This window comes from Pholis gunnellus (assembly GCF_910591455.1).
Source record: "Pholis gunnellus genome assembly, chromosome: 14".
Lineage (NCBI taxonomy): Eukaryota > Metazoa > Chordata > Actinopteri > Perciformes > Pholidae > Pholis > Pholis gunnellus.
This window is the reverse complement of record NC_136541.1, coordinates 21326124-21347714: the sequence shown is the minus strand read 5'-3', so window position 1 is coordinate 21347714 and position 21591 is coordinate 21326124. Positions and strand designations below refer to the sequence as shown.

Below are 21591 nucleotides of genomic sequence, written 5' to 3'. Positions count from 1 at the left end.
ATAACCTGTGCCCTAATTCACACCGGCAGTACGCCCCCAAGTGGTGGGAGGTTGTACAAAACAAACTATCAAAATGGCTCTTACACCCATTATTGAATTCATAAATTGAACTGATTATTCAGTTTGGCCTATTAGTGAAGAAGAACCTAAAAAACCCAGCTCCGCCCCTTTCCCAGCAATAGGCCGGTGTCACCGCTGCAGCACAGCGAGCGCGCCTCAAACATCACTATTCGCCGTAGTGAAGCCGGCGCGAGGCGCGCGTGCGCGTGAAAGTGATATAACCACGGCCGGCTGGGTTGGTGAAACACTCCGCGTGCCTAACCCTCTCGCCCCGGCTGATTGTTAGGCAAGCGCGAGCTACCTGTTATGTCATCTCCAGCGAGGAAACCTCTACCGACGGACAACAGCAACAGCTAGAACTCTTCTTCCTGTGAGTTGCGAACGAGTTCTGTGAAAACCAGGTAAGCGAACAGCGACGTTTCCTGCTGAACGTCGACGAACAAAATGCACCTTTAAGCTTACTCCGCTCGCTGGAAGTCACTTCTAACTGTCCCCGTTCACGTTGGTACGGAGTCCTCACGGTACCGGGGTCCGCGTGGACACTGCTGGCTGGTTTGTCTTTCTGATTTAAAGTCGGACTCAGCAGTAAAAACGAGAGGGCACCAGCTGTGCTCTAATATATGACATTATTATCCACATTATGATATCATACATTGTTATCGTAGATTGCTGAAGTAACAGCTGCAGTCAATAAACTTTGCCTTCCTGTTAAAATGCTTTAATTTCTTTGTTTCTGGGTTGGACCTACAGAGTAATGTATTGTGAGGTTATCAGGAGCTAGCTACACGTTGTGTAACGTGTATAGTTCTCATTGAATGCACTCTCAGCAAAATGTCGCTAAACAGACATTTCAAGGTGGCTCTGGACGGTCCCTCCTGCCCGCAGTGTGTTACACTAAAGGCTTTGGTGAACTGGATGTGTCGTGTGCACTTTATGATTTCAGGTTTTTAATTGAGGGTGGATACCAGCACTTTTTAGACGTTTTATCTTGTATTGTAAAACTGAAAATCATCAACACGGCGAAAAAAAAGATATATAAAATGTTTTAATATGTTCTTAATTTAAAGAGGAGACTAAACTTTGTGAGCATAGCAGTAACGTTATCCCAACCTGGCCACGTCCTGAAGTGTCTAATCAGCCACTGAAAACAATGCGATCACACGGCACAATAATCTTATAACCATCTTCAAAAACAATAAATTCCTCACACTTTCATGTTTATGATTAAATTGTAAGAGTACAAGAGCACAAAGATCTTGATAGATATATGATTTCATTTCGCTGTCAAAGTGCACCAGGTTGATGTATTTCACTTTACAGAAGAGGGTAAGAGGTCCACCACCACAGTCTCACATAATCCTGTTGCAGTGCTCCCTTTAGTTCAGCATGAGCAGAGATGAAATAAGATGATACTATTTTAAGAAATGGTCAGCTGAGGATTGTCATATTGTTGAGCCTGATGTTGCTATGATGCTCTGCTATACTTGTTTTCATTTCTCTGCTAGTTTTACCCACATATGATTTACCAAATGGGAAAGTTATGAGATAAAATGGTTTGAACAGGGTTCACTTGGCTATCCATAATTATATTTCTGATGTCCGGGTCACCAGGTTTAACCCACTTTACTCTCCATCTCTTCTCTTTCTTTGTTTTTCAGTCAGAATGTTTGGGGCGGTGGTTGTCGGCATCGGAACAGCAGGCTGGGTTAGGATCAGAGACATGTTGGCTCCTCTTCTTGGCAGTCCTGCAGTAGAAGTCAATGTCAGAGGGTTTATATCCAGGTAACCTACACACGGCTGTCAGCATGCACAGATAAACACGAGCATTACTGTCCTAGCCATGCAGAGGCGGTTTTATCGTTCGTTCATCCGGCAGCAAGGGGAAGCTGCAGTCAGTGAGCTGAGGCCTGAAGCCCTGATGTGGCACAGAGCGCTTGTTTTTTAAAAAGTTTATCTTGAACGTGTCCAAATTGCTCCAACTTCAACACTGCACGTCCTTGTGTGTCCAGCAATACACCAGCCAAGTGTGAAATAGAGTGACTGAACAGTTCTCTAAATATGAGAAGGACACACATTACAGAGATTCATGGCTTTATAGTTAGATACAAAAACATAATAAAACTTAATTTATTGCAGGGCTGTTGGATTGCATTATTTTTTATCTAGGTGGGCCAAATAAACTACCAACTGTGATTCCATCATTGTAGTTTACGGTCCAAAATAGTCTTAGAACTAGTACTTAAAACAAGTACAGTATATTGTATTTACCCAGACCCGCTATTTTATTAATACAGTACATTAATATGGACAAACCCTATCTGGCTTTTTCAAAATGGAGCTATTTCACCACATACTGTTTGTGAAATGGTAGGAGCAATTTTATCTATATCGTGAAAGACGCCAATGTCTTTGATCAAAGTAGCATTCCTGTCATTATCAAGCTGACAGTGTTTTTGTCAACAGGAGAAGCTTGGACCCTCAGCAGGGTGTGAGTCAGATCTCCGTAGAAGATGCTGTGGGTAGAGAAGACATTCATGTGGCGTTCGTCTGCACTGAGAATGTGTCGCACGAGGAAAACATCAGGTAATGTGCAAGTCTGCAAAAAGTCTCTACACTTGATCTGTGTCACATTAAATAGCTCTGTTCAGTTAATCACTCGATGTTCCAGAATCTCTGGGGTTCAGTTCTCGAGTATATGATATACGTCATTCTCATAATAATCAACCCATTCAGTGCCTTGTGCCCTTTGGATCGAGGTACGCTTATTAGAGCCGGAACGATTTATCAGTCCGTCAACTCCACTGTGTTCAAGTCGACTCATTTGTCTGGCATCGTTGTATGAACCAGATGGCAATCTCCTTTTCTGCTGAGTAAAGCCGATGCTTCGTGTGTTAAAGCTGCATTCTCTCTAATGTCCACCAGGGGGCGACTCCTCTGGTTGTATAGAAGTCTATGAGAAAATGACTCTACTTCTCTCTTGATTTATTACCTCAGTAAACATTGTAAACATGAGTTTATGGTCTCAATCTCTAGTTTCAAGTCTTCAATATAGCATGATGTTCATTTAGTAAACGATGGTCCATTTAGAGTCACACAGACCATAAAGCAGGGGATGCTTTAGGGCGGGGCTACTGTGATTGACAGGTTGCTGACGCTACCTGAGATGCATCCGGCATCACTCCTCCATATTCCAAATATAGTAACTTCCGTTCATCGGTTGCAAAAAAATACAAGATGGCGACAGCCATATTCCACCATGGCGACAGCGAAATCGACGAACTCAAGGCTTCGTAAAGGCGAACCAATGGGGCATGTCACAATGACTACGTCCACTTCTTACACACAGTCTATATCAGGGGTCACCAATAGGCGGACCGCGGTCCGGACCCGGACCCAGACGCTGTCCTATCCGGACCCGGACGAATAACTGATGGATAATTGAGAATTATACATTTTGGCGGAACGCTTCTATTTTAACCTGCACAGCTTTTCCAGCCTTTACGGCACTCGTTCAGCCGTCCAGGAAATACACCGACCAATCACATACGTTGTAAATCATCTCATGTGAGCTACTCAGCCAATCGAATATCTGTATTTGCACACATACACGGGAGACGGAGAGAAGGCGAGAAGTAAGTCGGATAATTTTACATGGCGCGCTCTAAAAAGATAAGTGGACCATGAAAACGGAGCTTTTAACAAAGAATGGACGAACTCTTATTTGTTCATTATTCCTGCTGGCGCTACTAAACGACTCGTATGTTGAGATACCGTGGCCATTATTAAATGCACCGATGTGAAACGCCACCACGAGACCAAACGCTCCAGTCTGAACTGAGGGCAAGATGTTGAGATGTGTAGAGATTGTTCATTATAAAGTTCACTGAGACCCTTATGATGTGAAATGGATTTAACAAAGAGAAGAAAAAAGTTCACTCCAGCCACACTTTCCTTTTTACCTTTTCATTAATTAGGGCCCGAGCCGGCCAGCGAAGGCCCTATTGTTATTCTAGCAGGCCCTATTGTTATTCTAGACATCCGCGATTATTTTTGTGGGAAGGGAGCTTTTTGGGGCACTTGCCATGCATGAAAACTCACCAAATTTGCACACCTCTCAGTAGTGCTGGGCGGTATACCGTTTCAACCGGTATACTGGTTTCAATTTCACTTACGATATGAATTTCCACATACCGTCATACCGTGCATAGCCAGAACACTGCTGACAGTCTTCAACATGTTGCTAAAGATGATATTCGCTACCGAAAACAATAGCGGTGGAGCTAGTTATCTTATCTGTATTGAGACGGACCCCTAGTCATGGTCATAACTTTATAACTTAATAAAAATTAACAACCCACAACTAACGCTCTTTAACAGAGCAAAACAACACAACAGTCTGTGACACATAAACAATTTGTAACACTAATAATTGTACATTTATAAAATTTCACCGCCGAACTGCATGCTGGGTACAGCTCACTCACCTGCTAGCACAACAGTCTGCTAACAGCTGGGAGAGGCTCCGTCCTCCAGTAACGTTACATTACAGAACAGCGATGTAGGATAAACATAGACAGACCGGAGATGCACCGATAGAGTTTGACACATGTGCAACGCTGATTACGTGTAATATGTGTGGTATTTGTTATAAATGTACGTTGGTACGTAGAGGGTGATAAGAAGCTGTACTTGGAGGGGCTTAGGACCCAGGGGAATGTAGGTGAAGGAAACCGAAAGAGACGGAAGACACGCCACACAAACAGCTGTTCACCGCTCGTCACGATCCTGTAGAACAGATTCTCAACTGGTGGGTAGTCGCGGACCCGTTTTCAGTGGGTCGCGGGCCTTTGCCTTAAAGCAGCGGAGTTATTCACGCTCCTTTCCAGCATTTACGGCACTTGTTCAGCGGCGCAGGAAAAACACAGGCCAATGTGTTGTAAATCACGTCACGTGATGCAGTTTAGCCAATCAAATAAGGGTATTCTGATACGTTTCCTTACTCCAGTGAGATGTACCCACACCGTGACACAGGGAGGAGAGACAAGGAAAGACATCATAGAGCAGATCTCATGAGAATCTATATGTGAAAGTCAAATATCTGTGGTCAACTTTAACAATTAAAATTGCTAAAAAGACCGCATTCCCAAACCAGTGCTGCGAAAAAATTTAGATGAAAGTGTTTCTTTTCCACACACTTGAACTTATGGTGAGGTGTATGAGTTCGAAAAGAATACCGTGATATACCGTGGTACCACCAGAGTTATGTAAAATACCGTGATATACATTTTTGGTCATACCGCCCAGCACTACCTCTCATGTCTGGTGTAGAAACTCTGCTGCGAAAGGTTGCATATTTGTGTGTAAAATATTGGCTCTCTAGCGCCCCCTACAAGGCGGACCGGCGACGCCCCTCGGCCAGTTTGTCCGATTCACTTGAAATTCAACACACGTGTCTAAATCCACTAGATCTAAAAAAAAAGCCAATCAGACCCCTAAGCTCCGCCTACTTAGATTTTCTGCCATCTTGAATTTAGTGAAAAACCTATTTTTGCGAACTCCTCCTACACGCTGGCTCAGATTGCTACCAAATTTGCAACTTTCAGCATATGTGCACATCGCATCCTGTAACATACCCTGAGATTTATTTTGCATTCAACCAATAGGGGGCGCTACAATAAATCCGCAAAGTTGTGTTTTTTGGCACATTTTCCATTTTTCAGCCTTCGTACTTTAACGAACTCCTCCTAGAGAATTTATGCGATCGACTTCAAACTTGGTCAGGATGCTCTTCAGACCTTTGTGATTAAAAATTATTAAAAGCTAGAGTTTTCGTCGAAGAACCTTGACGTGGCGTGGCGGCCATTTTACCTCATTGGGCATGACACATGAAGTTGTTAAAACTCCAAGGTACATTATCCACTCCACACAAAACTTCTTGTGCATGATGCCACTTCAAGCCTAAACATAGATCAATTGAAAGAAATTAAATAACTCATAGCGCCACCTACTGGCAAAAGGAAATGTCATATTTTATACTTTTATTTACTCCTCCTAGCCAGTTCAAAAGAGCAGCCCCGGGGCTACGCTTGACTGACATGTATGAAACTTGGTCAGAACATGTATCACTTAGAGACCTAAAAATAAGGCTCTTGGGACCATGCTCTTAACTGTACCGGAAGTTGGCCATTTTCATTTTTATGTAATTTTTTGATCGATTTTGGCCTATTTCTAGTCGCTATACTTTAACGAACTCCTCCTAGGGACTTTGTCAGATCCACTTCAAATTTTGTCAGTACAATCTCAAGACCATTGTGATTAAAAATGATCAAAAGCTTTACTTTTGACCGAACGGCTTAGCCGTAGCGGGCGGCTACTTTACGTGATTCCCCATGCAAAGAACTCATGTGACTAGACTGGACTTGTTCCAAACGGTCCCAAACTTCACATGCTTGATAAGACTCGTGGCCTGAGGATGTCTACAAGCTAATTTTCACTAGAACTCACAGCGCCACCTGCTGGCGAAAGATACTCTGCGTTTTCTGACAAACGCCATCCGATTTACATGACTTTTACACAATGTGGTTTACATTTGACATAGAGCAACATAATGCATGTTTGCACGTGTTCTGTAGCGCCAGGCAGCGGATACAGGAAGCATTGGACTATTTGCAAAGCATCATTTCCAGCAGGACTAAAAACGTCTCACTCGCGGACACGCCGTCCGATGGTCGCGGAACTTCTCGTCCGCCCTGGCCGGAACCCGCCGGCACCCCGACACGGCGGAGGAGGCGAGGGCCCGTTCATCGCTGCTCGCGATATGATATATATATATATATATATATATATATATATATATATATATATATATATATATATGAGACACTAAATAGCGCAAGTTAGATATTGTAATGTTCCGGACCTTTGCACAAGGAGATTTTCTCAAACTGGACCTTTTGGAATTTTAATTGAATACCCCTGGTCTATATAATAAGAGCAGCGGGGGGGGACTAACAACTAGCCAATCAGCACCAGGGGCAGGATTAACGGCAATGTCAAGCTGTTGTTCAAGGAGTACTAATAATAACAATGGAGACCGCTACAGACGACGTTGACATCGAGGCTCTGAGACGGGTAGCGTAGTTAATACCAGACGACTTGAGCCCTGGTTTTCCTCATGCGTAAGGCTGCCCCTAACCATCATTCCTTTATCAATGAATCTCACACGATTATTTTTTTCATTCCGGATTAATAAAAAAAATGTATTTACCCAAAATATATATAAAAAACAGATTCAGATTTGAATGTCATTCAATGATCTTCTCTTAAAAACAAACCAATGTAATAAGATGGTGGACCTTATTTGTCAGATGCCTGATCAGAAAAGCACTAGATTCATTGAATCACTGTATGTCACAGCAAGCCTTTCCTAGAACTGAAGAATCTGTATTTTTACCTATGTACTGGACTTAAAATGTAAAATGGCTATGACATGGATTCATTTCATCATGGAGTAATGTGCGGTTCAGATGATCACTGGAAATGTATTTTTGTATCAGTGTGGGGTTAGGGAAGCCATTGAACAGTCACATACTATAACCTTCTGTAATCCATTTTCTCACTCGTATATGGCTGTAAGTAAATAGAAAACATAAACATTAGATGTTTAACAGCAGCAGTGCTGAAATAACTTTTGACATGGTGGCGATGAAGAAACATTTAGAAAATCTATTGTAAGTGACCACTACTAACAGGATTATCAACACATGGAACATGTTTCTAACATATCATGCTTTGGTGGAGACAGAAAGTAAACTGGTCAATGCATCAGGTTAAATCTCTACTTGGGGGACGGGTCGCCTTTTGCCTGTCAATCATCCAGAAAACGGAGGAATTCATCACTGACGGCCACATTTAGAGCACTTTATTTTAGGAGAGGATGGAATGTTTGTTTTTTAACCACTGAATGACTTTCTTTGATAAAGAAAAATAGTGTTGCATCACATTCATTGACATTAATCCAATTTTAGATGTCTTATGAATTGTTAAAATTGAGTCCATCCACCACATGATCGCCACACTTTTTGTGATTGCCAAATGTGCTTAAAAAGCATAACGCAGAATTCAAGAAAATGTAAAACCGTGAATTTGGGGAAAAATCTATAAAGAAAAACAAACCGATTTCACAGGGCCCTAGCGAATGCTGCTGAGTCTGCTCAATGTGTAAATAGTCAATGTCACATGTTGTGGTGCTGATCTGTTCTCTAAACTTATTTACAATCCTATTGAGAAACAAAATGCACAACTTAGTTTCTAATCAAAATTCAGTTTGTTTTTTCATACCAATTTTGATAAAGAACACTCCCTCCTGTCTCATCAGAACTTTTCTGCAGGCAGGAAAACACGTCTGTGTCGAGTATCCCATGACCATGAACTACAAGGCTGCTGTGGAGCTCTGGGATTTAGCCCAGAAAAAAGGTGACGCTCATTTCTAACAGTATAGAACTCTCATGTACTCGTGCTGATCTATGTCCAGTGCTACAATAAGAAATAGTTGTATTGTTTCTCATTTTCTGGGTGCAGTCTGAAGATGTGTAGTGGTTCTGCTGCTCTTATGTCAGTGGGTACTTGGTTCCCTCATTGTGGAGCCAGCAAACAGTGGAGACTTTGTAGAGCGATAGTGATCCATGCTGACTGGCAGTAGCAGAGCCTAGCGGGGGGGGGGGGTGTAGTTTGACCGGTGCCATTCTCAGCACCAGTGACTTCAGCAGCCACAAGGAACCAGTGCAGTGTGAGGAGGAGCTTCAGAGGACCAGCCGGGCTGGATGAGCTGCATAGACCATCCAATGGTGGGGCTCAGTGCAGTAATACTTCTCCTCAGCAGTGGAAGTACATCAATTTGTTTCAGACTCTGTATCATTGACATGTCTGTGGGGTAATGAACATCTTGCATTATGAGAACAAAATTGGGGTTAAGATTCCGAGTCCTGATTGAACTTCATCAATGACTACATCCTCAGATCAGTGCTTGGGTTCAATGACATTTTTGCAAATACACACACCCAACTAACAGTTAAAGCATCTCAGTCAACATTTGTGTGTGTGTGTGTGTGTTTGTGTGTGTCAGGAGTGATTCTCCACGAGGAGCACATTGAGCTGCTGACAGAAGACTACAAAGAACTGAAGAAAGAGGTAGAGGGTAAAATCCTGCAGGAAGGTACTCTTCATTTTACAGGTAAGATACGGGACTGTTTCTCTTTGACACGGCTTTGACCAAAACTTTCATCTGTTTTAAAATGGGAATTGAGAGTAATGTATTGTTTTAGTTTGTCATATGTCATGCTGGACACTGCTGAAAATACTCCTGCCTGACGGTCGCACCAGTCGAATGTGACAGTTGTCCAGAGACTGCATTTTAGGGTTGGAACTCCGGCTAAACCTTAATAAGGAAATGTAATCATGTGTGCATTGTGTCATTTGTTGAAGGTGGAGCTCTGAAGCCTGGATTTGGTTTCCTAGCATTCAGTGGCATCGCTCGCCTCACGTGGTTGGTCGAGTTGTTCGGTGAGCTGTCGGTCTCTGTTGCAACCATGGAGGAAGACTCTGGTAACAACTGCAGCAAGATGACTGCAACGCTGCTAACCTCTGACAACAGGTGAGAGGAAGTGTGTGTGTGTCCTTGTATGTCTACCACAGTGATGGAATGAATGCAACAATGTGTTGCTCCATCCCTTAATACTGACTTCCCTACTCTGTCAATGGGCTCCTACTGAAGACGTGCATCTTTAATAAAATGTATAGTTACATTTTTGTTTAAAGACTCTAAACAGCTGGTCGCTGTAGTTTTAACAAATTCTACTCAGAGGGATTGTGTTTGTTGGACTATTATCAGCGGGAGATTCATCCGTATTTGCTATATATACATAAAGTAGATAACTGCACATCTGTTTTTCATTTGGATGTTTAAAAAAAAAAAGCAATAACAGTGTTGTGGACTTCTTAGAACTCGTTTTCAAAAGCAGTTTCTCGTGGTCAGAATGGCCTTGAGGTTTCAGACAGACAGCTTTTTCAGAAACCAGAACATTTTGAGCTGCTCTTCAGATGCCAGTGTTGAATGTGCTTGTATTGTGATTGCTCTCAATCACGGTTTAGTCGGTTGTGGTTACATCATAACCCTCCAATCATTCACTGTGGAACGTCACATTAGCAACATGTCAGAGGGAACGTCTTCCAGTCTCTGCTCTGACTTTTAGTTTTTCAAGTGACGTTACAGTGTTGCATTGTGGGTGTTATGTGCCACTCATTTGCTGGCTGTTGAGACGGGTTTAATCATTCATTTAATCGGTGTGCTTCTAGACCATTGACATGGATTGAGGAGCGGGGGCCAGGCCTCCCCAGGGCCAAGAACATCAACTTCCACTTTGACTGCTGCACTCTGACCCAGATCCCACCGGCACCTAGAGGGAGTGTGGGCCTCTTCATGCAGGACCTGATCCACTTCTCTGCCAAGCTGGTGGGCCAAGTGAGTGCCGAGGAGCTCCAGAGAGAGAGAACCAGGGTGCTCCACTGTTTGCAATTAGCAGAGAGGATACGAGAACTTTGCTCAAGATAAATGTCTCCATGAAATGATCCTAAAACTTTAGTTAAACATGAGCTTAGCTTCATATTTCACCACCATGCCCTTATGTTTTTGCATTGTATGTTGTTAAAATGTTCAAAGTATTACTTAATATTATTTCATTAAAAAAGAATTAATGCTGGTTGCAAGCAAAGTCATTGAACTGAACACTTTGTCACACGCACACACACACACGTACATTGACTGCTTCATATGAAGCTGTGAATATAAACCTGTTTTATTAACTATTTTAGCATTAGTGCATTCTACAAGTGAAGTGTGGTCAATGACTAACATTAAAGACAAGCTAGTCAACATGTCCACAGTGAAAGTTAACGTTTGTAGTTGGGGTAGAACTCTCCATGTGAATAATGGCGCCGAGTGTGACACTCAGAGCTTCCATGTGGCTGATGCACAGAAGCATCACAATGGCATACAATGTTCTTAATGATCTAGCAAATTCATTTTATGTTCATCATTTCAATTATCAAAGTGAAAAATAAATGTCTTCACAACCTACGCCATTGCTCAGACTTCTTTAGATTCGTCCCAGTTGAGTGACGAGTGAACGTTTATCAGCCATGCACAAGGACTAATATGTAAACCAGAAGTGGACATTCGCCCCAGTACACCCCTCAACAAAAATCTGCGTATAAAAGCAGTCATTGTTTTATAACTTTAAAAAGTTTCAGTATTATTTTACCTCTAATCAAATTCAGCAACATCTAAATGTAAAGCTTTGAAATAAGGTAACATTTGTCTGGTGAAGTGAAAACGCTCTTCAGAGCTTACACAACACGCTTTGTCAGCAAGAACAACTGCACTATAATGAAATCTGTGTGTTTGGGGTCTTTTGGGTGAACGGACCAACGGGAACCACATTAGAGGTGTCACAGCTGGAACTGCTGTGGATATTTGAAAATGTGTCCTTAGCAAGATGCCAGTTTTAAGTTCCTACAATTCTGAAGTACCGCTCAATAACACTTATTACAAATGATGAATATTCATTACAATCCTTAATGAATGCACCTCTACAGCTCCTGAATAGAACACTAACAAACCGCCTTGAAGAGGTAGTCCGACCTAAAGCACAGCGATTGCTTACGTGAGGAGTTTATTTTTCAGGCTGATGTACTTGGATGTTGGTTTCGGCTGCATCATATCAAGTCCCACAAACAGTCTTTGGAAGACTTCAAATGTTTTGGCAAGTTTGGAAGGATAATCCAGATTTAAGGCATAGGTCAGGCCCAGGAGGAGGCAGCAGGCTCTGGACATGCTATCCAGACCCGTCAGCACCGGAGTTCCATTGATGATGATGCCCACTGCGTCCGGCTGCTGACACACATAGATCCTCATGCTCTGTGTTTGAAGGTCCTGGTGCACTTTATCCTCGTCTGTTCTCTAGAAAACATGCAAACGTGGATACTCAAAATAATCCATTTATTTCAGTGTTGAGAGTAAAGAGCCCTAACTATTCAAATGGTTCCACTTGGTTACAGTGTCCATGCTGCACTCTGTGTACATTAGACTCAACGAACCAGGACTGAGTAGACCGTCGGACCCGGGTGCAGTAAAACCAAGTTTTCTAAAGGGAGTCTGGCACTCAAACAAACAACTTTCATCCAGAGGCCACAGAAAGTGTAAGTTTAAATAAATAATCACATGAATGGATTGCAAAAAATATAAATGAAATAATGATTTGTCAAATAATTGAAGAAATTATTAATTATTTACTCATTATTACAAATGTAACTTCTTAGTTGTTTTTTGCACTTAGTTATTTCATAAAAGATATGTCTGCTTTCATTTCAAAATGTCACTTTATTCATATGATTTCAAATGTCTTTAATATTGAACATTTTGTTGTTCCATATGAACAGCATTGAAATACATAACTGATATCATAGAGAGGATTATTACCTGTTTAACTTATGGAGACAGTGTGTTGAAGTGCATGCAGTATTATCATAGTCCAGTACTCACGGTACTGTTTAGTGAACCACCAGAGCACCACACTGACACCTCAAAGTACAAGAAGTACACAGTAATTAGGACAGTACTTACAAAGTAGTCAGAGACGAGCTCCTGCACGGTCTCCCCCAAGTACTCAATGAGGCATCTCAGAGTGACGTCCCTCTTCTTCACCACTGAGGCATGTGGGTCCTACAGTTAATCATCACAATTAGATTTCATAAGACGTCTAGAAGCTGAAAGTGACATGGAACAGTATGGTTTTTAGCATTAAACCGTAGGCTCAGTTTTAGAGTGAAGGTACTGGTATCATATGAAACCATAAATGCTAAAAGAATGTTAATATATTTGTTGCCTGTTTTAAAAAGGGTTTCAGCATAACGGGGTTCCTAAAAATAAAAGCAACTGAATTGTACAAGTTGTCTGGAGAGCTTGTGGATCCAATGGGCTCCACAATGTTCATTCATAGTCGTACGATTTAGGAGAATCACAGCCTCATGAAACTTAATAACCACAAACTACAGACCCTGTGCAGAGCTCCCCATGCTATATTGACTTTAAGGGGGGTTCTGAGCATGTTCCAGAACAGAAGTACTCACCAATGCAACACTTGCCGAATTGTCCAAATGTCAAAAGCTTTTGATATTTATCATGCTTTTCCTCAAGATCTGTGTCATAAGGTGTCATTTTAGAGGGATATTTGATTTATTCTATCTATCAACACAAATCTAGATTGACATTATGTGACCGTGGTCACTTTAACCTCACCTTTATCAGGTCGAGCAACACGTTCCTCAAGCGCAGTCCAGCAGCTCCTCCCTTTGAGTTGAATAACTTCAGGAACTTTGGCGTGTACCTGTCCAGCTGCGAGATAAAGGTCGACTCCAGGGGGATAGTGGTGCACCTCCGGAACTCTTCATTTATCTGGAACACAGGATTTTGTACAGAAGTCGTACAAAGTTACACAGGTACGTTCACATATAATGTAGCACTACTCCTGCAGTCGGAAGAAACTTTGTTGAGCTCTAGGTTTCATTGAGACGTTTGTTGGGACAGCTTGAGAGTCAGAGGACCTGATCCTCGCTAGGCCAATCTAATACACTGCTCAAAAAATTTAAAGGAACACTTTGAAAAAACATCAGATCTCAATGTGAAAACAAATTATGTTGGATATCTATACTAATATGGACGGTTTAATGTCTTAGGAACAAAAGGATGCCACATCTATTGATGGAAATACAAATTTCAGCCTACAGAGGGCTTAATTGTATAGACACCCCGAACATCAAAGTCAACACGTGATGTTGCAGGCCAGTCCATTTTGCCAAAATTCAATTTCTGCAACTCAAAATGTTTCTCAATATCTTGTGTTGCCCCCACGTGGTTGTATGCATGCTTGACAACGTCGCAGCATGCTCCTAATGAGACGACGGATGGTGTCTTGTGGGATGTCCTCCCAGATCTGTCTAAGGGCATCAGTGAGCTCCTGTAAAGTCTGAGGAGCAACCTGGCGGCGTCTGATAGACCGAAACACAATATCCCAGAGGTGTTCTATCGGGTTTAAGTCAGGTGTTCGTGAGGGCCATTCAATTGTATCAATTCCATCATCCTCCAGGTACTGCCTGCATACTCTTGCCACATGAGGCCGGGCATTGTCGTGCATCAGGAGGAACCCAGGACCTACTGCACCAGCGTAGAGTCTGACCATGGGTTCAAGGATTTCATCCCGATACCTAATGGCAGTCAGACTGCTGTTCTCTAGCCTGTAGAGGTCTGTGCGTCCCTCCATGGATATGCCTCCCCAGACCATCACTGACCCACCACCAAACCGGTCATGCTGAACGATGTTGCAGGCAGCATAGCGTTCTCCTTGGCTTCTCCAGACCCTTTCACGTCTATCACAGGTGCTCAGGGTGAACCTGCTCTCATCTGTGAAAAGCACAGGGCGCCAGTGGCGGACATGCCAATCGAGCTCCACGGTGCGGGGCAGTGAGCACAGGGCACACTAAAGGACGTCGCGCCCTGAGGCCACCCTCATGAAGTCTGTTTCTGATTGTTTGGGCAGAGACATTCACACCAGTGGCCTGCTGGAGGTCATTCTGTAGGGCTCGGGCAGTGCTCAACCTGTTCCTCCTTGCACAAAGCAGCAGATATCGGTCCTGCTGATGGGTTGAGGACCTTCTACGGCCCTGTCCAGCTCTCCTAGAGTAACTGCCTGTCTCCTGGAATGTCCTCCATGTTCTGGAGATTGTGCTGGGAGACAAATCAAATCTCCTGGCAACGGCACACGTGGACATGCCATCCTGGAGGAGTTGGACAATCTGTGCAACTTCTGGAGGGTTAAGAAATCGCCTCATGCTCCCAGTAGTGATAATGACTCTAGCTAAAGCCAACACTAGTGGAAAACCAGTCAAAGAGATCAAGAGGGAGAAACTTGAATTGGCCTCCACATGCAAAAGCAGTCCTGTTTTGGGGGTCGTCTCATTGTTGCCCCTCTAGTGCACCTGTTGTTAATGCCATCAACACCAATGCCGCTGAAACTGATGAACAACCCGCTCTGCTACTTATCTGACCAGATCATTATCAGAGAAGTGCAATTGAATCCATGCCATACCCTGATAAAGGATTGTTCCTTTAATTTTTTTGAGCAGTGTAGAAAGCTGCTCCTCAGGCCCAGTTGAACAGAACCCTCCTGGAGGGGTGGGGGTTGTTCTAAAGGGGATCTGACCCACGACAGGCCAGCACCCCCCTAGTAAGTACCGAGTAAACAGAATAAATACATAAATAATGTGCCTCTTTGTCCTCCGAGCCCAACCAGAGTTTGGAGTTATGGTTTTCTCCTGTTTCCATCTTCCTATACATCGCTCCTCTCATTTCCCTATTCCTCTTGTAGACACACTTTTAAAAATAAACTATCACAACCCAATTCAAAATAGGCCTCATCTATAAATCGGGAGAAGACTTTGTGAATAATGTACTGTTCCTGACCATTTCCACATCACCTTAAATAAGTAAACCAGCCATTTCAAACTGATATACGTTTGATAAATCACAATTTAGTGTTATGCATGCGTTATTGAAAATATATACACATGTATTCTATGTTTTCTGCTATATGTTTTTGCAACCCGTATGAATCTCCTGTGCGTCCTACCCAGTGTTTAGGGAGGACTGATCTACAGCATGCTGCTACTGCACAGCTTCACTGTCACACTTATTGTGGACTTTATGGACTAACACTTACGGTGGCCCCGAAGGCTCAACACACTGCAAACAGACACAACAGAGTAACTATTGGGGATTACTATTTGGACTTCAATGCTGTCGGCTAATTGAAGCCATTAATAATAAGCTAAAGGCTAACGCTAGGTGTACTCCAGCCTCAGCCCGTGTCCGTGCACTCAGGCTGCTCTCGGGATGTTTTTGTGCTGTAACCCTGTCAAGAATTCCCCAACCAATAGCACGCCATTGAAAACATTATTAACCAGCCTCTTGTTGGAATTATATATGCATAATGAAAATATAACGATCTCTGCTTTGAATCATCTCGCTCATTATGGTTTGTTTGACAGTTTTTCGATACCCAGTCCAATTTTGTGCTTGAAATTAAAAGTTGTCGTAAAAAAAAGCGGGGAGATAAATTTGAGATAGAGACATTGTTTGGACTCTTTAGTCAGACATTTAGTAATGTGTGATTCTAGTTAGTTTACTTACTTGTACTGGATCAAAGAGGACAGGCCATCTCTCTTTTAGATCTGACACCTGCAAGGCCTGGCAGACCACCTCCCTTCTCCTAAAGCTGTATGTCCTCCACATCATGTCATTTATCATCTGACCATTGTCTTTTGTCTGGCGTGCTGCAATGAGCTCAAGTCTCAGGTTCTCCAGGCTGTCATCCGTTTCCCCTGCTGGATGTGGGGGGAGGTAATTCACCTCAGACTTCCTTGGTTTCTTGAGGTTTTTGTTAGGTTTCCTGTCGCCCTCCTGCTTGTGTTTCAATGAATTTATTAGAAGTTCAGGGTTTCCGTGTGCTTTAAGTTTGCTCCGGTAGTTTGCACATTTGTATTTTAGGCTTTGCTGCCACCCGTAACATCCGTTATAGGAGCCGGGCTCCCTCAAGCAGGGATGCTTCTCTATCAGTGCCTGTGCTACTGCAGTCCTCTGATGATCATTGGGATAAGCTGTGTAGGAAAACATGGCCTCCGCCAGACGCTCCAGGATGTCCGATTTGTCCCTTGGTGTCGTCAGCGGGATTCCATCTTTTAGAAACTTTTCGTTGCCTTGCCTCAGTGCCATCTCAGTGTTGTAGGAGAACGTTGGAATGGGAAAGACAGCAGGCCAAAGGTTCTGCCGGTCAGTCGCAGGGGGACTGAGAAGCAGAGCGTCCTGTGAATCCACAGAGAGCAAGTCATCCACAGAGGACACGTCGGATGTTTCAGGCTTGCGTTCCTGAGGGGCCGTGGTGATTATTATGCCTGGAGGCATGTGCACTACTTTGAGCGTGTCTTTATCCTTCAGGTCCCTTGTAGAGGTTAGTGTGAAGAAGTCATCAAAGTCAGCATCTTTGTACTGAAGACTTATTTCTGTGGTGATGGAAAAAGCTTGTTTTAACACTTTAATGAAGTCCTCCACAGATGAGGGGAGGCCATTTTGGAAAGTTATCTTCTTGATATCATGATCGATGATGACTCGAAATCTCATTGCTTGTTGCATATCTGTAAAAGAAACAAAGTGTTATACAGTGACAGAGTTTAATGTGTTTCTTTTAATTGCTTCCCAATATTATATAATAATACTATATTAGAAAAACAGGATTTATCACTGTAACCACAAACTGCATTTTTGGCCTTTTGAAAACAATCAAGTTGACTTATGAAGTTGGTATATTTATTGTGTTTCTGGGCACCAGAAAAACATAATTCCAATATTAATTCTCTAAGAGCTTCAAATATCTGGTAGGGCTGCAGCTTTTGATTGTTTTGCTTTATTAAGGAGCAACATTGAATATACAATAGAAAATTAGATCAAACAACTAATTGGGTTTCCCTTTAGGAAGAATTACATACAATAATATCTGTCAAAACTAAACCCATTTAATGCATAACATTCTGGGTTTCAATGCTCTGTAAACCAATCAAACGTTCTTAATGTTATCCGTTTACCTTATTGTCATCTTAGTGGTTATTTGCATAAAATCTGCAACCTCGCCACTAGATCTCACACACTGTTCCTTAAAGAAAGTGTAATACTAAAAACACTGGATTGCTTACTTGTTTGACTACCGTAGTTTTTTTATTATCACTTTTAGACCCACAAATCTTTTTTTTTTTCAGTTTCAAATCTTTTTTTCACTTTCAGATCTTTTTTTTCAGTTCAGACTTTTGACCCTGATCTAGCGTGGGGGGCGTGGCATCAACTGAGAGGGGCGTGTCATCGTGAGTGACAGCATAACAAAGAAGGCCGAGGACCGTCCTCAACGACGTTGCCTTCAGGTAACGTGGGCACCGCGAGAATTATGATTCAACACTTTCTATACACCATATTCACGTGATTGCAAGTAAAAAGAATTACACTAGTGACAAAGTTCTGTTTAGCAAGCTGTTTTAGCCTCTACTTGGCACGAATCACAGTAAAAGAGCAATAAACTATGCCATATTGGGCCGTTCAACAACCACACTTTAATATCTGACGTTTCGCACTTCCACACACCACTGTGAACGCAGCGTAGTATCCTTACGATGGCGTCTGCGAGAAAGGCTCAAAATGTGTCAGCGGCAGCTAGTAGAGGCACTTCCTGCTGCTAGCTCAGCTGCCGTGTGTGTGAGAGGAGCCGCGGCAGTTTAGCCTTTATTTGTCGTTATTTGACAATATGTAACAATACATTAAGGTCCTTGAAGGTATGACTGTTGGTAGTTGTAATTGGTTTAGTAAAGAAATGCCGAATTGTAATAGTATGGCTACTCGTTTTTATTAAACTAAGCTAGGCAAACATCAGTTGGCACTTGTTGCCATGGCAACTACACCAGCAGACCAAACCGGGGTGAATGAACGGCTATGCTAACAAATTTCATTGCACAATGGATTTATAAATTCAGAAAAATATATTTTCAAAAAGAAACAGAGGAATCATCTCTCTACCTGTGGTGATAAATACAACATATGTATGTTTCCTGCATTAGTTTACTGCTGACAGAAGCGCTCATTAAAGGTAAACTCCCTCTTGTGGCCAAATGGGTCAATGACGCTGCTCTTCAATATGTACTATCTCTGGGTGCAGAAAGTGCATAGTTTAAGGATGTTAGCAGTCGTCAACGTTGTACTCCCTGGAAGTAGCATTTCCATCATGTGATTTTTCAAGGGCCTTAATGTATTGTTACATATTGTCAAATAACGACAAATAAAGGCTAAACTGCCGCGTCTCCTCTCACACACACGGCAGCTGAGCTAGCAGCAGGAAGTGCCTCTACTAGCTGCCTCGGCCTTCTTTGTTATGCTGTCACTCACGATGACACGCTCCTCTCAGTTGATACCACGCCCCCCACGCTAGATCAGGGTCAAAAGTCTGAACTGAAAAAAAAGGATCTGAAAGTGAAAAAAAGATTTGAAACCGAAAAATTTGAATCTGAAAAAAAAAGATTTGAATCTGAAAACATAAGAACTGAAATATGTGAAAGTGAAAAACGACAAAAAAAAAGGTATTCAAAATAATTCCAGAACTGAATCAAAATTATATTCAACCCAAAAAAAATGTTTCCCTTATTTTTATTTTGAATACATTGCTGTATTTTTCAATGTTCAAGACCACAACTTGAACTTTCAGGTTCAGATTTTTTTTTCAAATGAACAAAACTTTTGACCTGGATTTAGCTCCATACACCTCTCCATCCCACATTGACGAACTCATTTATCACTTCATTTGTGCTTCTGTAAACATGGACATGTCCAGGGTCCGAATCATGCATTTCTCCTGTAATGTTAGCAGAGACTAAACTTCGTGCGGACTCGTTTAGTTTTTGTCAGGTTTAGAATTACTTTCGGTGTCACTTGGCCTCAGTTCCCCGTGTAGGATCCTAGCACTCCAATAAAAAATGACACCGAATTCATTTTCGATTGATGTTACTGAGCTCGACAGCGACTCTGTTGGTCTCAGTTTTATTTGTAATGCTTTTACTCTGAAGGCTTTAAATGCTCAACTTCCGCCCTTACTATGGGTTGGCTTGAAGCAGCCGCGGGAAGCTAAACTATCGTTTAGCAAATACGGCAGAACCGCCGTTCCAGCTTCAGTCAGTTAGATTTAATATAGAACCCAACCTTGAAAATAACAAAGAAGCGAGATGTGAATGTAACGAGACGAGCAGAGTCAACACACTCTGAAAGAAACTTCGTCAAACCTGCTTTGTTGATCAGGAACTCAGACCTCTCATCTTCCAGCAGTTTGCGCTGGCGGTTAATCTCTTCTTCGTAGTTTGATATGGTTGTTTCCAACAGCCCGGATATCTCCTCCACAGCCACAGCAAGCCGCTGGTTGATAAACGTTTTCAGCGTCTGGAGTGTGGCCATTTTCAGCAGAAAAACGGCTGTGAAAAACGTGGTAACGATATTCTGCTTGAAGCGGACTGCTTCTTCTTCGTTTGCTTTTATGGCGGTTTGCAACCGCTGCTTGTAATGTGCATACCGCCACCTACCGTGCGAAGACAATATCTTAACGAGAAGAGATAGTGTCCCAGGGCTACTTTACACCATTAGGTAAAACAAGCAATAACTAAATCGTGATATTAATAATTCAAGAAGAAAAAAAAACTCACTAAATGCCGGTCCATCCCATCTTCTTCAAATATTCCACAACCACTCTGTGTCCCGTACACATCTCCTGTTGTTTCCAGGATAACCACAGGTCCCATTCCCTAGTCTTAATAAAGCTTTCTTCCACATGCTTTCCACAGTGCATGAGCACATGTTCCACATTCTCTGTGTCTGCATTCAGAGCACTCATCTGTTGTACTGTTCCCTAGAAGAAACAATGTTTTATTAATCCTGTGTTTATTAATTAAACCTTCGTCTAATTAGAACTTTCTCCTCCCTTCTATTTCCTCTAAACACACCTGACGCATTAATGGTTTTCTGCATGCGCTAATATATACTACCCCAGTTATCCCTGTCCCATCTGTCTTACCATTGTCTTAAATATTTCTGTTATCATTCTTTCTTGAGCATCTCCTCAGCCACCCCTCTATAAATAGGAATATGATCCTATAAAAGCAGAGACCAAGCATAAATGTACTTCCACCCCTATGAATTCTGATTAAACTTGGCTGGATCCCCAACATTAAATCTTCCTATTGGATTTTATAGTTTGTATACTGGAAAGTACCGAATCAACACAGCATACACTCTGTCTGGTCTTTTCATTCCCAAGCCCCTGCAGACGGCTCTTCTTTGATCTAAGGGTACTTCTCCTAATGTTGCCTGGATTCCCTAAATCCGCGTTGACCAACTTGCACTGGATGAATTTTCAGCTCTTCGGTTTGTACTCTATACATTTTGTTTAAGTGCGTCTTGGCTGCCGTACTATACAGAAAACTGTATCTACTGTCACCCTCATCAGAGCCCTACACCAAAAACCACTGTGCACAGCTGTGCTTCTCTCCTGGGTGCAGCTGGTGCAGGGTAATACGCAATCAACAACAAGAAGGACCAACAATGCGTTTCGCATGTTGCCTTTAAATAGTCAGATGCATATTAGCAGAGAATCCAACATTTCCCAATACAAATGCAACACAAAAAGTCAACAGTACTATGGTTGTATCGTATAAAATTAGATATACATATAACACTTCCATGAGATACAATTAATGTCAAAGTACAGCAGAGGACGAGTAGACCCAGAATGCAACACAGCATACCTTCTTTATTATTTACAAAGAACATGCATATCCTCATAACAC

The 21591-nt window shown here is 42.3% G+C and overlaps 2 protein-coding genes across 2 annotated transcripts; one reads left to right on the top strand and one right to left on the bottom strand.

Annotated features, from left to right (window-relative positions):
• The first annotated feature begins 301 nt into the window (after positions 1 to 301).
• blvra (biliverdin reductase A) lies at positions 302 to 11465 on the top strand. The gene is made up of 7 exons (XM_079173735.1): positions 302 to 461; positions 1719 to 1842; positions 2524 to 2643; positions 8438 to 8535; positions 9185 to 9292; positions 9544 to 9712; positions 10414 to 11465. The coding sequence occupies exons 2-7, from the start codon at positions 1724 to 1726 to the stop codon at positions 10667 to 10669; spliced, it is 870 nt and encodes a 289-aa protein (XP_079029861.1). The 5' UTR covers positions 302 to 461; positions 1719 to 1723; the 3' UTR covers positions 10670 to 11465.
• A 172-nt stretch (positions 11466 to 11637) lies between these two features.
• Positions 11638 to 20206, bottom strand: LOC306706124 (uncharacterized protein; the record flags this gene model as incomplete). Its single annotated transcript, XM_079173034.1, has 5 exons — positions 11638 to 12076; positions 12740 to 12838; positions 13415 to 13570; positions 16361 to 17361; positions 20038 to 20206. The coding sequence occupies 5 exons, from the start codon at positions 20204 to 20206 to the stop codon at positions 11777 to 11779; spliced, it is 1725 nt and encodes a 574-aa protein (XP_079029160.1). The 3' UTR covers positions 11638 to 11776.
• Positions 20207 to 21591: the final 1385 nt, after the last annotated feature.

Coding starts and splice junctions, on each gene's coding strand:
- blvra (XM_079173735.1), top strand. CDS start 1,724: ATGTTTGGGGCGGTGGTTGTCGGCATCGGAACAGCAGGCTGGGTTAGG. Junction 2,644..8,437: donor TCGCACGAGGAAAACATCAG/GTAATGTGCAAG, acceptor CTGTCTCATCAG/AACTTTTCTGCAGGCAGGAA. Junction 8,536..9,184: donor GGATTTAGCCCAGAAAAAAG/GTGACGCTCATT, acceptor TGTGTGTGTCAG/GAGTGATTCTCCACGAGGAG.